General features: G+C 36.2%; 1 protein-coding gene across 1 annotated transcript in view; it reads right to left on the bottom strand.

The window, feature by feature from the left end:
* Positions 1 to 17,465, bottom strand: part of NAV3 (neuron navigator 3) — a 1,098,011-nt gene that overhangs the window by 164,022 nt on the left and 916,524 nt on the right. Inside the window, 1 exon segment of the mRNA XM_043966554.1 lies at positions 7,105 to 7,224. Coding sequence (XP_043822489.1) covers positions 7,105 to 7,224 — 120 coding nt within the window.

The raw sequence follows: 17,465 nt of genomic DNA, 5'->3' as shown, positions 1-17,465 counted from the left end.
CCTAAAATTCAAAAGAGTGATTTTCAGAGAATTCTGAATAGTATGGGCTGATCCAGAGTAAAGAAAAAGGAATCATGAGAATCTATACCAGGAGGACAGCAATGCAAAGAAAATACTATGAAGAAAAACTTAAGAACTCTGATGAAAACTGTGGAGAACCCAGAGGGCTCTCTGTCACCCCTCTGATTGAGTTCCCCCTCCCCAGTCTTGGGGTGGGGTCACTGAGGCAGCAAGTCTCCTAGGAAACTTTGTGGTCAAGGCCTGAATTCCTGAGACAATGCTTGGCTGGCCTCCCAGGGGTCCGAAGACTCAGCTGTACAAAGCTTGCTCTGCCTAAATCTGGAACAAGTTCTGCCAGGTCAAGGCTGAAAGGTTGAAAAATTATTCCTATTCTCTTAGAATTATTCTAGCAGAGACTCAATTTGATTTCTTTATGGCTTTCTGCTATAAATACTGAACTATCCTGGATAATAAAGAGCACATAGTTTATCACACATAATGTGGTGCTGATGTGTCAATGATTAATCGTCCCCATCCTCAACTTCCGTCAAGGGAATTAAGCCTGCAACCCCGACAAAAACAATGACCATCTATGGCTCTGAAAGACCTATAATGAGATAGGTTATCTGCCTTCTAACAGAGAAGTGATGGGCACAAGGGACAGAGACATATATTTCTGGACATGGTCATTGTAGACATTCATTTTGATAGAGTGCATTCGTTACGAGTGTTTCCCCCCCTTCCTTTTGGTTTGGGGGAGGGCAGGATGAAAGAGAAAAATTAGATACAGTAATGCCAAAAAAGGAGACTATTGTAACACTTTTGAAAATGCACCAGAGAAAACAGAAGGGAGTTAAGGAATCACAGGCAATCAGGACAATCCGGAAAGTAAGGTGTAAAATTTATTCTACACTTTTTTGAAAAAAGCAAATGGCATGAAGCAGAGATTCTCAGTTTCATATGGAATCTTATTTTTGTGTGCTGCTGTATGTATGGAAGGCTCTTTTTTTAGTACTAAGTTCAGAATAAAAACTTTAAATTAAAAAAGATCAGTGCAGAGCATAATGCATTATTGCAATATAAAAATCTTATGAAACTTACTACTAGGAATGAGCCTTACCCAAACATACATGGGCATTTGCTTGATGGCTGAATGTTAACCTGTACTTTCTGTAATGCTCTTCCTTTGAGGGCAAAGTGGAACAGTATAGGTCGATATGAAACTTTAAAACCCAGAACCTTTAGAAACTATTTACCAGCCCCAGCATTACTGAGTATGTTTCTACTTTGTATAGGTAAACTTGAAGGTAGCCTGGCACTGAGGAATGAGCACTGTCTATGGAATCTGAGGTTTTGTTGTTGTTGTTTAGTCATTTTAGTCCTGTCTGACTCATTATGAACCAACTTGGGAATTTCTTGGCAGAGATTATGGCTTGCCATTTCCTTCTCCAGGTCATTTTACAAATGAGGAAACTGAGGCAAATGGGTTTAAGTGACTTGCCCAGGATCACCCAGCTAGTGTCTGAGGCCAGATTGAAACTCAGGAAAATGAGTTTTCCTAACTCCACACCCAGTACTCCATCCATTGAACAGAGCTGGGTTATACATGTTTGTTAGGATTTTTTTTTAATTGTTCACTTGAGAAATCAGGTGGAGGGGCTAATAATAAATGCTAATAAAAATAAATGAGTTAAGCAATTTTCAAAACCGAAATTTTATCTTTGGTTTACAAAATTTTACAAGAGCATTGTATACAGCTAACTTGCATTGCTTGATACAAAAAGCAAAGTAAATGTCAAATATCTTTGACATTAAAGTACTTCAGCAGGTACTGCAGTTGGCTGTAAAAAATATTCCTCTTCACTTAGGAGTTATTTTCACTTTGCCAAGGAAGAGTGTGTTAGTTATATCATTTGTGTTACTTCTATTTTAACCAGTTCTGTGATAGATAGATAGATAGATATGGATATATATAGATACACACACACACACACACACACACACACACACACACACATATATATATATATATATATATATATAGGACAGGTATCACAGTACCTGTCACATATATATGTGTGTGTGTGTGTGTGTGTGTGTGTGTGTGTGTGTGTGTGTGTGTGTTATATTTATCTAATAACACCCAGGTTAATAAAGAAGGCATTACCCAGGAAGAAACAGGATCCCGAAAGAATAGAATGGTCATGAAAAGAAATGCAAACTCTTCAAGAAACAATCTAGTTCCTTTCCATCAGAATAGGAAGACAAATTCCAACAACCTAGGTTGTGAGAAGATACAGTGACAAGAAGGAGTGATGTGGAGAGAGAAGGAGGAGGAAGAGAATATGTTTTAGAAATAAATTATTATTGCTATTTTCTATATACACAAGTTTGGGGTAAGCATATATTAATTTATTAATATTATACCAGTAAAAGATTGACCACATGTCTTCCTAACTTCTCATGATCTTAAACCACATGGTAGAGAAAGCAGGGAGAGACCTTAGGCATGCTATTTAGCCAAGCAGGAGAAAAGCTACAAAAGACCTATACTGTCCCCCAGAGAGATAGCATGTGGCCTCTAGGAGACCCAAAAGAGCTCAGAAGCCCTAAAACACCCTGAAGACCTGAAAGACCTCTCCCTGTGGTGTCTTCTAAGGGCTTTTTTTTAATCTTCTTTTGATGGAGGTAGGTCATTATACATGGATGGACCAACTAGATATTAGGACAGACAGACTTAAGTAAGAGGAGATAAAATTTTATAGCAGGGAAGTCAATTAGGTGTGGCTACTACTTGATTGGAGTTAGGAGACGGAGATAACCCCAAAGGTCAGGAACATCATTTCAAAATATTCCCCCTTGACTCTCAGGAATATGAAAAGCATCCAAGCTTTCCCCACCCCACCCCAAAATGGAACTTTCCAGTTTTCAAGTGAACACCCCATCTATCCTCTATACAAGCTTTTGCCTTCCCTCTGTTAGGGCAGGAGGATATTTCTAAGCCTTCCTCCCAGATGGGTGAAGTCTTCACACTCAGTCCTTTTCTCTAGAGCCACATAAAAGACCACTTTAATCCTAATTGGACTGTGTGTGAGTGCAATTCTTTTCTGAGGAATACCTAAAGACTCCCACTTCCACCCCCACCCCCTCTGCCCTGTGACAGTATCATATCATAAACTTTATAAAGATGGTGGTGGCTTTTGTATCATTAAAGCAACAGTCTTAACCTTTATTGTGTGATGGATCATTTTGGTAGCCTGGTGATATTTATGCTCTCTTTCTTAAAATAATGTTTTAAATACAAAAAACACAATGTGTAGGAGTATAATGGAAGCCAGCTACACTGAAATACAATATCAAAATATTTAAAATAAAATAAATTTACATATCACAGGTTAAGAACCCCTGCTTTAAAGGATGTACAGAAATTGAATTGGCAAATAAGGGGGAAGACAAACTTTCTAGGCCCAAGGAACAGAATGAATAAAAGGCAGAGCTGTGAAGCTGGGATTGGGAAGGGCCTTTGAATTAAAACTATTTCTTCTTCTTTTTTCTTTTTTTCCAAATTAAACACTTGACTAAGTTATTGTTGTTGCATTTTGTCTCTGGAATTACTTAATTCTTTTATTCCTTTTTTCAATTATTCTCACAACTTGAATTTCTAAAATGATTTTAAGCACACATTATTGTTGTGTGATGAATGAAGTAGGAAGTCTACCCACAGCACTGGCCTTCTTTCATAAGTGACATGTTAAGTCTTCCTTAATTCACACCAATTTAAGGCTCAGTGTCACACTAAGGTATTCTTTTTTAAGAAGGTCTTTCCCTCAATATAACTAAATTACTGTTGCTTGTAAAGAAAATAAGGTTTTAAAACCAATAGCAACCTCACTTTATTAGTGTAAGATTCATGAAGGTAGTAATGATATTATCTCTACCCATTTTTATCTCCTCCATTGATGAACACAGCATTCTGCAGTCAGTTAATAAATTTCTGTTCAAATGAATTAAAATTGTATTTGAAAATTACTATTTCCTTATATTAGTATAAATTCTGTTCTTGCATTTCCTGGCTTTCTTCTTCAATGTATGGCATTATATTTGGATAATTTTAATTGGCACATGGACATTTCTCAAGCCTAGCCTACACAGCTCCATTGTTATCCCTTTATTCCTGAATGCAACCCCATTCCCACATCCCCAAGCTAGGTCTGAGGTTGTTCAATGGTCAAGAAGGAGTCTGAAAAGGAGAAGAAAAGCAAATCTTTATTCCAATGCTTTCTAACTGCCCTACAAGCCAACATGAAGATCTAGTTCAGGGAGACAGTTCCAATGGAGATAATCCAGATTAAAAAAAGAGAGAACAGGTAGGAAGGGAGAGAAAGAAGGAGAGGGAGAGAGATAGAGAAGAGAGAAAGGTAGGGCAAGAGAGAGAGAGAGAGACAGACACAGACATAGACACAGAGACAAAGAGAGAGACAGAGACAGACAGAGACAGAGAGAAGGCGGGAGAGAAAGGAGGGAGGTGGGGCAGTAGAGAAAGACAGAGACAGAGAGACAAAGACAGAGACAGAAAGGCAGAGAGAGACAGAGACAGAAAGACAGAATGTTAGACATTAGAAAGACAAAAAAGCACGCAAGAAAAATTTCCTTCCTGACCACAATCTCACAAAGAAAGATGAAGCATCTTTTGCCTGTTACAAAATATTTTAAATAAAAGGCTCTAATACACTTTTAAATGTGTTTTTGAATTTTTACAATGGTTGAATAAATGAAGTTGTCACTTCATTGCATATTTCAGGAAATCCAGATAACATTAAGTGAATGACCAGAGGTTGCTCACTTATTTATATTTACCCCTTATTTGTATAATATCCATGGACAAAGGTACTAAGAAGTTCAATAAATTGTTTAGGGTTATAGAGCCAGTATGTATCGGGGCAAAAATTTAATCCCAGGTCTTCCTAAACTTCCAAAACTGCCTCTCTTTCCACTATATCAGGCAGCTAGAAGAAACTGATCCTCCACAATTAGAAAGTTCTCCAATTTTCAAAGTATGGCCATAATGCCAGAAGAGTCTGTGGCTTTATTATCAAATGACAATAAATCAGTCAATTCTCTGAAAGTCTGACTTCCCAGAGAAATGGGCAAGATTCATTGGGTGACTCAAAGGAAATATGAGACAAGAGCTTCTACCCCAAAAGAGTACAATACTAACTCACCAGCCATCTTCTTGCAATGTACTTTGTCAGAAGACCAGACTAAGTAATATTTGCTTGGAGATAGTAACCTTTACATCTTCAAAGCCCTGTTGCCATGACTGATGAGAACCTCACCTGACCCACTATTTCAGTTCTGGAAGAGATGCCACAATCTCCTCCCTGTCAGCACACCCCTGGAACTGGAAAGACCAAGCTTCTCCTCCCTGGAAACCTTTCCCCTATTTGTGTTAACTTTCCCTTTGAATATATGTGCCCCCAGGGCAGGAACCATGGCTTTTTTTTATATTTGGATCCTCCAGTTCTTACCACAATAGTTCACACTTAAGATAGATAGATACATAGATTGATCAAATGACATAGATATAAATGGATATTACATATGGGTAGATATAATATATCCAAATACCCATATATGCAGATAATCATACAGTCACATATATATGTATATGTATGTGTGTGTGTGTATTTTTTATTCCTATGCTTAAGCAGCTTCCAATGAAGTTGGGGATATAATATGAATACATTTAGAGTATCCTTCCCACTATGGTGCCAATGTGATGTAGCAGAAAGAATGATGGACCAGGAATCAGGAGAGACTTGGGGTCAAGATTCTCTCCTATTGGCCATAGAAAGCCCCTGAATCTCTCCAAATCTCATTTTCTTCATCTTTAAATGAGGAAATTTCTGTTAGCTACTTGGCCTAAAGCTGCTGTTATGAGGCTCAAATTATATAAACATATGTATATAGCCATACACACATATAAAAAACTTCCATATATGTATTTGTGTATGTATATATGTTGCATGTGTATACATATATTGTATATAGCACTTGCATACATACATACATACATAGCATTTGCAAACATAACAAGTTCTACGTGAATGGACCACAGTGATATTTTCCAAATGTTGTGCTCTTCTTTTGTCAATTGTTTGATCTGATTTATTTTCAACAGGTTATGTACCTTTTCTTCCCCCTGCAAAGTACTGAGTAACAGGTTATCTAACTCTCTGGAGGGATAGCAATCTTTTTTTTTTTTCTCAGCCCTTGTTTTTCATCCATTTATTTATTTATTTTGCCAGATATCAGAATCATCTGAAAGCAAAAAACAAACTACCTTTCCCTTTCAAAGGCAACACCTGGTAGGATAGAGAGCCCTGGGGGTTAGGAGTGAGGGATCTGGGTCCTAATCTTTGCACTGACTGTGAATTCTTTCTCTAAATCTATTGGTAAACTGATGGGGATTAGGGATTAGTTAGAAGAGAGAATGGAAAAAGGGATGGTTCTGGGTACGATCCCCAATTCAGAAACTACTAGCATGATCTTATGCTTCATGTCATTTAACTGTATTGGATTTCAATTTGTTGATTTGAAAAAATGAGGGAAGGAGTTGGATTATATGGCTTCTGAGGTCCCATCCCACTCTAAATCTAAGATCTTAGTATGATAATCACTAAAATAACTTCAAAGTCTAATATTCTGTCATTATTATTATTTCAGGTCCTCCTAATTTTCTCCATGCTTAAAAAGCTATTAAAGTAAAATAAAATCACAAAACTTAAGCTTGACCCCAATTAAAAAATGCCATGCGCTTATTTTTCTTTCAGTATTAGTCATTTTTGTGATACTTCATAATAAAATTGTCTGAATTTTTAATGCCTCACCAACCAACAACTAATTAAAATATAACTATAGAGTGCTCAATTTTATAATTATTAAAGTATTCTGGAAAAAATGGTAATGATATATTTAAAATAATGTTAACAGTACAACAAAACAATATGATATTCCTTTCTTTAAATTAATGGGGTCAAACCTTTATATATACAATTAAATAACTTAGATGTTCTTAAAATTTAAAGAGCTTTATATAATTACCTATCTGCATCAACAGTCACATCATGTACCCCTCTCTGAATGACATCACGAGATGTTGCCAAGTCTGGTATTCGGTTCAAACTTCTAGTATATAGGTTTAGTCCTCCATCTGTCATGTATCTGAAAAGAAATTACCAATTAGTTAATAATTTGAACAAAGACAAAAGAAAAATAAATCAAAAGAATAAATACCAAGAGAGAAGCAGCAGTTATTTCTTTGTGAATAATAGGAGAGTTTACTTAGAAAACCCTAAAGAATTCACAAAGAACTTCATCAATACAATAATTTGCTTCAGCAAAGTAGCAAGATACAAAATAAAGCTACAAAAATAATTAATAATTATAAGTATCACTAGAAAATTGGGAGAAAAGATAGAACATTCATTTAAAATAACTACAAAATGCATAAAATTTTTGAGACATATCATCATCATTAAGACATTTATTCACCATTTCTTATGGGCCAGTCACTGTGCACTTTACAATTATTATCTCATTTGATCTTTACAACAAGCTTGTGAGGTAGGTGCTATTATTATCTCTCCTTTATAGAGAGGAAATTGATGCATACAGGATGTGACCCAGAGTCACATAGCTATTAAGTGTCTGAGGCAAGAGTTAAACTTATGTCTTCCTGTCGCTGGACCCAGTAATCTATCCACAGAACTTGCACACTACCTCTCTACAGTTAGCTGCAAACATCACAAGATATACATATACATATATCATAACATAACATATACATAAACATATATCAGGAAACAATAAATATACAGTACTTTATAGAAAGCAAGATAAACTTGAAATAATTAGGGAACTTTAATAATTTATTATCCATTATTTTTTCTATATTTATATAATAAAAATGATATTGCCTAAATGAATTTACATGTTGAGTATTATGCCACTCAAACTGCTAAGGTAATATTTTTCTGTAATTTATTGAAATATTAACAAAATTAAGAATGGAAGAACAAAGAGTCAGTGATTTCAAGGGAAATAATAAAATGAATTATGCACAGCCTAACATCAGGACTCAAATTATTTTATCAAAGCCATTTTGGTGCTGGTTGTAGTATTCCAAAAATGATGAACAAAAGGGAGGGGATTGCTTATTCAATAACTTCTGGCAAAACTGAAAATCAACTTGCCACAAAATAAATTGAGACTAAAATCTTAACACTATACAACATAATATTATATATGGATTTATATCTAAACACAAAACTGTCCATCATAATAAATTAGAGAAAAATAGAATGCCAGAATTTTCACAACCAAAATTAGTGGTCCATAACGAGTCAGGGGATAATAGAGGTTATTGAAAAGGCAAAAGGTACATTTTTATAATATAAAATTTTAAACATTTCACATTAACAAAATAAATGTAGCTTGAACAAGAAAAAAGTTATGGATTAGGGGAGGGAATGCATGGTAATTAAAGTCTGACCTCCAAAATCTAGATTGATTTGAAATTTGTTAATTTACTAATAGAAAAGTGATTAAAGAACAGGAACAGGTTTGTTTGGGGTTTTTTGGGGGGTGGGGTGGGGCAACGAAGGTTAATTGACTTGCCCAGGGTCACACAGCTAGTAAGTGTCAAGTGTCTGAGTCTGGATTTGAACTCAGGTCCTCCTGAATGCAGGGCCAGTGCTTTATCCACTGTGCCACCTAGCTGCCCCCTGACAGGAACAGTTTTTAAGAAGAAATGCAAAGCATCAACACCTACATAAAAATACTCCAAATCACATACAAAAGAAATTGCAAATTAAAGTAGCATTGAGGAATCACCTCATACCCATCAAATTGGTGTGGGTGATTAAAAACCAAAATAGAAATGCTGTTTAGAGATTGTAGAAAAACTATTGGTATAGTGGTGAATTGGTCTACCAATTCCCCAAAACAATTTGGAGTTATACAAGGAAAATTACTAAATTATTCATAACCTGTAATCAAATGATCCAACTGATAGGTTTTTATCCCATAGTTATCAATATTGTAAAAAGTTCGATGTGCACCAATTTATTCATAGTAACACAAGTTCTAGTATCAAAAACATGGAAACAAATTGTGGTATATGAATATCATGAGAAATCATTGGGCCAAAAGAATAATGAATATGAAGATTTATATGAACAGATACCTTTAAAATGAAGACGAAAAAAACAGTATACATAATGACTTCAATAATGGAATAAAGGCAACAGAAATGAGGATAGAATTTGGGTCAAATACAATGCCCACTGTTACTTATAAATGATGATTTATGTCCACAAGCCTTTTGGTTCATTCTCTTTAATATATGAAAACTATGAAGGAAGTCAATCATAATTATTATATTAAGTACATTTATTTAACTTTTTATCATGGGCTTGCTATGGGCTGTTTATTGAAAAATGATTGTTGTGGCAAAATAAATTGTATTAATAAAAATATCATGAATTGTTCAATTAATCTTATTCTACTTAAATCCTTTCAGTACTCAGAGTTCACAGGGCACCAAATCAAGACGTTTTCATCATTTGTTGCTCCATGAAGGTTTTTGTGGCCTGAGGGAGTTAATGAACTTCTTTACAGGCTTAATTCCCCATTTCAGGTCAAGATTGGGAATGAGCAGTAGCTCTACTTCACTGTCTTATAGGAAGTAATTAACAATGTAAGTGTATTTTTTAAATCTTTTTTATCACTGATAAATTTTTATCATTTTTATTACTTTATCAGTAATAAAAATATTAATGACTTGAATGCACAAGAATTTCACTCAACATGTAAAATTTGATGAGTTGTTCACAACGATGTGTCACTTTCTGGTTCAGATAGCGTTTTCTGTGTGGCAACCTTATGAGGTACACCGGACAGGCACTGTTATCTCCAGTTTGCAGATGAGACCACTGGAGTTTAGTGAGGCAAAGTGATTTATCTACAGTAGTAAATGTTGTTCTTTCATTCATTAAATAAATATTTACTAACCTATTTTTAAATGTTAAAGATATCAAACTAGGTGAACAGTGAAGGGAAATTTAATAGGTCATTTGAAATTGGAAATGGAACTTTTTTTATGTTTTAATTAAACAGAGAATGAAACACCCCATGTATATAGTAAGACAATAACATCTTGTTACATATTATTCTGACTCTATGGTCAGGCATACTGGCTTACGTGCTCCCAACTGCTCCATCCCTAGGCTCCCTGATTTTGCATTGGTTGTTCCCCCTGCCTAGAATGCTCTCCCCTTCTCACCTTTACCTCTTAGAATCATTATCTATCTTTAAGATTCAGAATATGTTCAAAGTCTAAAGGAGGTGATTCCTGATATGTGCCTTCCCCCAGCCCCATCAGATGCTAATTCCTTCCTCTCTAATATTACCTGCCATTTGTATCTAATAATGGATAAGCTGTCTTCCCCCTTAGAATATAAAGACCTTGAGAACAAAGGTTGTTTTTGCTTTTTATTTGTATCTCTAGAACTTAGCTTAGTGTTTTTGTTTTTGTTTTGTTTTTTGTGGGTGTCCATTTTCTTTTTCTTTTCTTTTTTTTTTTTTTAGTGAGACAATTGGGGTTAAGTGACTTGCCCAGGGTCACACAGCTAGTAAGTGTTAAGTGTCTGAGGCCGGATTTGAACTCAGGTACTCCTGACTCCAGGGCCGGTGCTCTATCCACTGTGCCATCTAGCTGCCCTGGGTGTCCTTCATTTTCAAAAAGGACCGATGATATCACAACGTGATGTCTTGACTTGTGCATGAAATAGATTTAAGTAAGGCAAAGTTACACTTCCTTGGAAGCATCTGAAGATGAAATTCTATGGGTATCCAAGTAAAGGAGTGTGAGGAAATGGGTAATGGTCTCCTCTCAATAAGGATATAACCATCACCATTCAAATTACACTCCTCTGGACCTGTTTGAGGACAAAGGTCTCAGCCCCCCTTCCATTCTCTCCCCATTGGGAAAAAGAGCACATGGTTCAAGTAGCCCTGAGCTGGCCTCAATGAGGTCCTCTTCTGGGCTGTGTCCATATAAGGGAAAAATGAAGAAATGTCCCTGTGTCACCTCCCCCATTGGCTGAGAACCCAAAGAATAATTATTGAAATTAGGGTTAAGAATACTGCATTCCAGTTAGCTAGCTTTTGCTCATAGATTGTAACACTTAAGTAATCCTCCAGTGATGAACAAGGGGAGGGTCCATTTCCAGTTAGGGACCAGGGATTAAAATGAGGCCTGTGAGCCTGCACTCTACACTTGCTGGCTGTAGCACTTATTTGCAAGTGTCTATTCTCACGAGAATGAAAATAAATGAGATTTTGACACATTGCCTATGAGTTCCAGAGATTTATTGAGCAGGGGTCATTTTCCTCTCAGGAGGATCCTCAGGCTTGAACTGGTTCTATTATTCATATTTATTTCTCCCTCCCTCCCTTCTTCCCTTCCTTTGTCCTCCTCCTCCTTCTCTCTCTCTCTCTCTCTCTCTCTCTCTCTCTCTCTCTCTCTCTCTCTCTCTGTGTATTTCTCTTTCCCCTCTTCCCTTCCTCCCTCTGCTGGATGACACAAAATTACAAACACATGGTACCTCTTTATTAGCCTCTGTTTAATCTCAAATTATCTTAGGTGAATGAGCATGGAGGCAAAGAAAAGATAGACCTATGACCTTGTGAGCTTCAAAAGGTCAGAAGAGTCAGCCAAGTACCAGTAATACTTCATTCCAGAGTTTGATAGTAGCTACAGCTACTAAAACCAACTCTGGATTGAAGCCATCCTTGAGAAGCCATCTCCTGGGCTCATCAACCTAGCAGCTAAGACACTATATCCTAAAAGCAAGAAACTATTGGCTTTGCTGCACCAAGAAGTGAACTAGGGGAAGAAATCATGTCCCAGTGAGATTAAGTTTCTTTCACAAGAGAATGCCTATACAAATTCAGATCCTCTGACTCCAGTTTTCTTTCCTCTGTACTATGGTGTCTCTCAGTGAGGAGCTTCACAAAAGTTGTTTAGAAGATGGCCATCAGGAATTTACAGAATCATGGTAAGGTTTGTGTGAAATGACACAAAATGAAATACAAAGAATCAGGAGAGCAATATACAAAATGACTCCAATAATGTAAATGAAAAGAAAAATAAACACACTAAATCCTGCATAATTTTGAAAACCAATCAGTCCCAGAGAATGGAGAAAGGGAAAAAGGAAGGGGAAGGGAAACGAGAATAGGGAGAAGTTTTACAAGGATGTACCACCCCTGGTGTTGGAGCAATGAACCAAGTGAACACTTTGGGAAATTCTCCAGTCTTCTCCAGGATTCATTTTATCTGACAATAGGTTATTCAGAGGAAGGAATATTGAAGACAACTAGAGATCAAAGATGAGAGAGAATCAGAAGAGGGGAAGTTACCTAGCTATTGCTAATTGTTCTTTTTTCTTTTCCCCTCACTCTGCAAATGAATGAACCTAGGTATGAAAACAATTTCTGAAAATGACTGTGAGCTATTTAGCAAAAGCTGTCTGTGTTAGTCAGCAGTTATCATCCTAAGGATTAAATTTTATTTACAGTTTTGTTTATATCAGCCAAATTCTCATTTGCACATTACTGGGACTACTTTATTTAAAAATCATGATTATATTTTTCCTTAGACATTCATATCTCTGAGGATACTTTACACTGAGCCACAAACACAGTGAGGAAACCTGAAATTATTTACTCGAATAACTCTTATGTGTTGTTCTCTTGTCTGCACATACTAAAGGACCCAGGATTAAGATTATATACATATTTACATACATACACACATACACATATAAATACACACTTAAGATGTAATTTTATCACACTAGGGTTCAGAACCCTACTTGGAAGTGCCATCCCACCAGTCTCATTATTAAATTTTTACTGGCCACATCACTATTTCTTGGGGAGCATTTCTACATAATTCCTATATCCCTGAGTATCCTTATCCTATCTATACTCCTCTCTCCATTTAAGGGTCTACCACCCTATTTATTTCCCTCATTACTGTGACATGAAATATTACAATACCCTCTTGTTTGATCACCTTCTCTCAAGGGTCTTCCCTCTCCAATTCATCTTCCTAGTAGCTACAAAAAGTATTGTCCTAAATTTCAATTCTAATGACATCTCTTTTCTACTCAAAAAATTCTAGTGGGTCCTCATTGCCTCTAGGATTAAATACAAAGTTTTCCATTTGGTATTTAAAACCTTTAACAATCTATCTTTAATGTATCATTCTAGTCTTATTTTGCATTAATTCTATTCACACGCTACACAGTTGTTTTTCACACACACAAACACAGGCAAATTTGTCTTCCATCTTTGTGACATTGCATAGGTTATCCCCCATGACTGAAATGCATTCCGTCCTTATTTCTGCCTCCTAGGGTCTCCAGTTTCTTGAAAAGCTCCAGTTTACACAACAAGAGATCTTTCCCAATTCCCCTAGCTGTCAGAATCCTGCTCACAATTACCTTAGATCTATGTTGTTGGCTCTCATTAGAATGTAAACTTCTTGAGAAAGGAAGGGACTTTCATTTTTTGTCTTCAAATCACCAGCAGCTGGCACAGGGCTTGGCATATGGCCTTTAATCAATATAAAGTGGTTGAAAAAGAAAGACAAACAGATTTGTTGATGGGCAATTGTTGGATCTCATTTCTTCTTTCTCATTTGTTCATTCCACCTAGGCTTTCATTAAATCTTATGGATTTTTCCTTTTAAAAATATCCTGAAAATGCCCTTTATTCGAAGACATTCATTAAGAGGGTACTGACTACCTTTTAAGTTCAGTAATTCCACTTTGTGGACAGCTCTGTTATAGTCATACAGTTCAACCACAGTAAATATGGAAGAACACTGACTTTAACAACAAGAGAATTAAAAGAGAATCTGAGTTAGGTGAAAGAGAATGTTCTCTCAATAATCTGTTGATTCTGAAGAGACTTTATAAGATGTGAAAATCAGTCTAAAATAAAATTAAATAGCATTTCCTATAAAATTTTTTAAAAATACATCTATGATAATTTTTCCTTAAAATTCTATTTTCCATATGCTAAAAAAAGCTAAACTATAATTGGACTAACCATATAATTTTTTTTTAGTGATGTCTTTTAACTATTATTTGTATACACTGACACCTTAGGAATGGAAAATAACTAGAAGGTGATATAGTGGTTTTAATGCCAGATCCTGGTGTCTCTTTGTAGTATTCATGAGCAGTACATGCCCCCAAAATATGTCACATTTTCAATTTATGATACTCTGTAGGGATCCTTTCTTCATTCTCATTCCTACTATGTAGGTTTAAATGTCTAAAAGGATGTGACTTACATCATTTCTCTTGAAAAATTATGCTACAATCTGTTCATTCTCTCTGTCAAGGGATCTTTTCCAAAAGAGTTATGGAAAAGAGGAATGTGATTCCCCAAAAGCATGCCATTGTAATTTCAGGAGAATCAGTCAAAAGTGTCAATAGGGGGATGGAATGGTTAGCCAAGAAAAACAGTTTGAAATAATCGAGAGTTTGCAGAAAACTCCATTTTTTGCAATAATTATGATAGATAGAATTCATGGGGAAAACACATGGCCTTGGTCTCAGGAGAATAACTCAAACAATAAACAAGTCCCATCTGATATATATTATGTTTTAGGACAGTTAACATCAATGATCAATACTCTTTTATTTATATAATAGTTTCTTATTTAACTTTAAAAAAAGATTTGTTTCAGTATAAATTTAAAAGTTTATTTCCTCTAGCATAAATATTTATTCTAAAAGTAGTTAAGAATTGTCACGGGGGAGAGGTGGTGGATCTTAGCTATTCCTCAGGAAAAAATCACACTCCTCCCACATAGTCCAGTTAGAATTAAAGTGGTCTTTTATTTGGCAGAAGAGAAAGTGCCTGTCTGAAGTCAAAGACTTCACCCCTGGGGAGGAGGGCTTAGAAAGTCCTCCTCTGAGAACATAAGGAAGGCAAAAGCTTTCATGGAGGATCAATGGGGAGTCCACTTAAAAATGGAAAGTTCTTTTTTAGGGTAGGGTGGGGAAAGCTGGGGTGCTTGTCATATTTCTGAGTAGAGGGGAATTTTTTTTTAATGATATTCCTGACCTTTGGAGTTATCTCTGTCTCCTAGCTCCAGTCATGTAGTAATCAAGCCTAATCGACTTCCTGCTATAGAATTTTAACTCCCCGTACTTCTTAGGTTTGTATGTCTTGATATCTAGTTGGTCAACCTAAACTTAAATAGTTCCTTGATTGCTCTATATGTCTTTCCTGTTATCTGATCATTTTTTGGTTTTGCTCCTTCACAGGAGAAACTTCTGGTTTATCCTTAGCCCCATGTCAAGAATTGAAAGGAAAAGCATTGGAAAGCTACCAATATGTGAGAAATTATCAAGCTACTAATATTTTTAATGATCAGACTCTTATAAATGTCTTCAGGAGTCAAAAACTAGAAAATAATAAAGACTGCTAATCTGTTGAAATCCTACTCAACTTGTAAAAGCCCAGGTCAAATATTCTTTCTTGCAGTAAATCATACCCAATCTCTCCCAGTGAGTGTAAACACTTCCCCCAATCTCCTTGTAAAGAAAGATGCTATCAGCATCCCCATTTTATAGTTGAATAACTGAGGCTGAGAGAAATTAGGTAACTTGCCCAGTAACACACAGCTACTCAGTCTCTAAAGGATAATTTGAATTTAGGTCTATCTGATTCTCTGTCCAATGTTCTAATAACTACAAATTTACTTAGAATTGACTGAATCCCACCCAGTCCCCCTACCCAGGCAAATGAATTACCTGGGGCTAGCCAATCTTTGTCAATTCCAGACTCTTGAATGACTTATGGACCTAACCCCAAGCAAACTATCCCCTCCCAAGGATTCCCCACCATATTCCCTGGACTTTATGTTATTATGTAAAAGGGTTCACCTACATTAAGTAGTTTCTATTTAGAGTTAAGTAGCTTCTAGACTTAACTCAGGAGCAGTCCTATAGTTCCTTTTGTTTAAGGTTCATTTACATTAAGTAGTTAAGTAGTTTCTGTGAGTTACTTAAGAGCAGTCTTTTAGTTCCCTTTGTTCAGTTACCCCATAAAAACCCAGTCCTCATTTCCCATCCTTGGGTATTCCTAGAATCTTTCTTCTGCCCCATTAAAGACCTTATTTTCTCCTATATTTTTTCCTTAATTTACAGGTTAACAGTTCATACCCAAAATGACCTTAGGCAATTCAACTTCTCTGGGCTAGTTTCCTTACCTGTAAAACATGGGGGCTTGGATCCTAATCTCTCTTCTAGCTTTAAATCTTCTGAAAACCAGGGGTCTAATTAAAGCTTCTCTGGGTCAATATTGGGAACCTGTTGATTCCTTTCAGGACAAGCCCCAGATAAAAAATTGGCAAAAGAGGCTTTCCAGAACATAGAAAAAGAAAGCATTTCTAACACTTTGGTTTACAAGCTTTTGGACTTTGGGTGTGCCTACAAAAATTAACTGACTCGAATGGTTTTGGGCACAATTTGTTTTTGGCTTTCCCACATAGGAAAAAAAATATTTCCAAGGGCAAAAGAACATTTTTGTGGGTGGACACATTTACAGACTGAAAATGTTTGACTGTCAGTGGTTCTGCCTCACTGAGCTTCACAGCATTCCAAGGGTATTTAAATGCAATGTATGGAGCATTTAGCTTAAGCCCAGTGTTTATAAAGCCTAGAGCCCCTGTAGGAATGGCAGCACTGGTGAACGTGGCCACACCTGTTGCAGCCACAGACCCACCCAGATTGTCTCCAGAAGCTACCATTGAATTTAGAAAACATTTAAGAGCTTATTAAATGAGATACAAAGATTACAAAAAAGAAACAAAACAACAGTTCTTGCCCCCCAAGGAGCTTGCTTCTATTGAAGGAATGAGGATAACACACATATGGATACATCTTTCAAAGGTAAAGGGAGGAAGAAGCATTAACCCAGGACCTGAGATGAATGTAGGCTCATCTCTTTACTTCATCATCTATAAAAGAAGGTTGGAACAGATCTAGAGTTCTTAATTAGGGGTTCATGATTATTTTTATTAGTTTAAAAATAGTATTTCAATTTAATTGGTTTCTTTTGTGACCCTATGTATTTTATTTTATTCATCTTAAGTCATTATTTTACAAAGGATTTCATAGGGTTCACCAGATGGTTAAAGGTGTCCACACCCACACCCACACCCACCCTCACACACCCACACCCACCCTCACACACCCACCCACCATGCCTCCCCCCTCCCCAGAATTAATTTATTGCTAGAATATTTCTTTTTGTTCAGTCCTTTATTCCTATTTGATAATTAGTGATCCCATGAACCTTACAGTGGATGTGGT

This window comes from Dromiciops gliroides, chromosome 5, assembly GCF_019393635.1.
Source record: "Dromiciops gliroides isolate mDroGli1 chromosome 5, mDroGli1.pri, whole genome shotgun sequence".
NCBI lineage: Eukaryota > Metazoa > Chordata > Mammalia > Microbiotheria > Microbiotheriidae > Dromiciops > Dromiciops gliroides.
The sequence above is the reverse complement of the archived record's forward strand: the minus strand, read 5'-3'. Positions and strand labels throughout refer to the sequence as shown.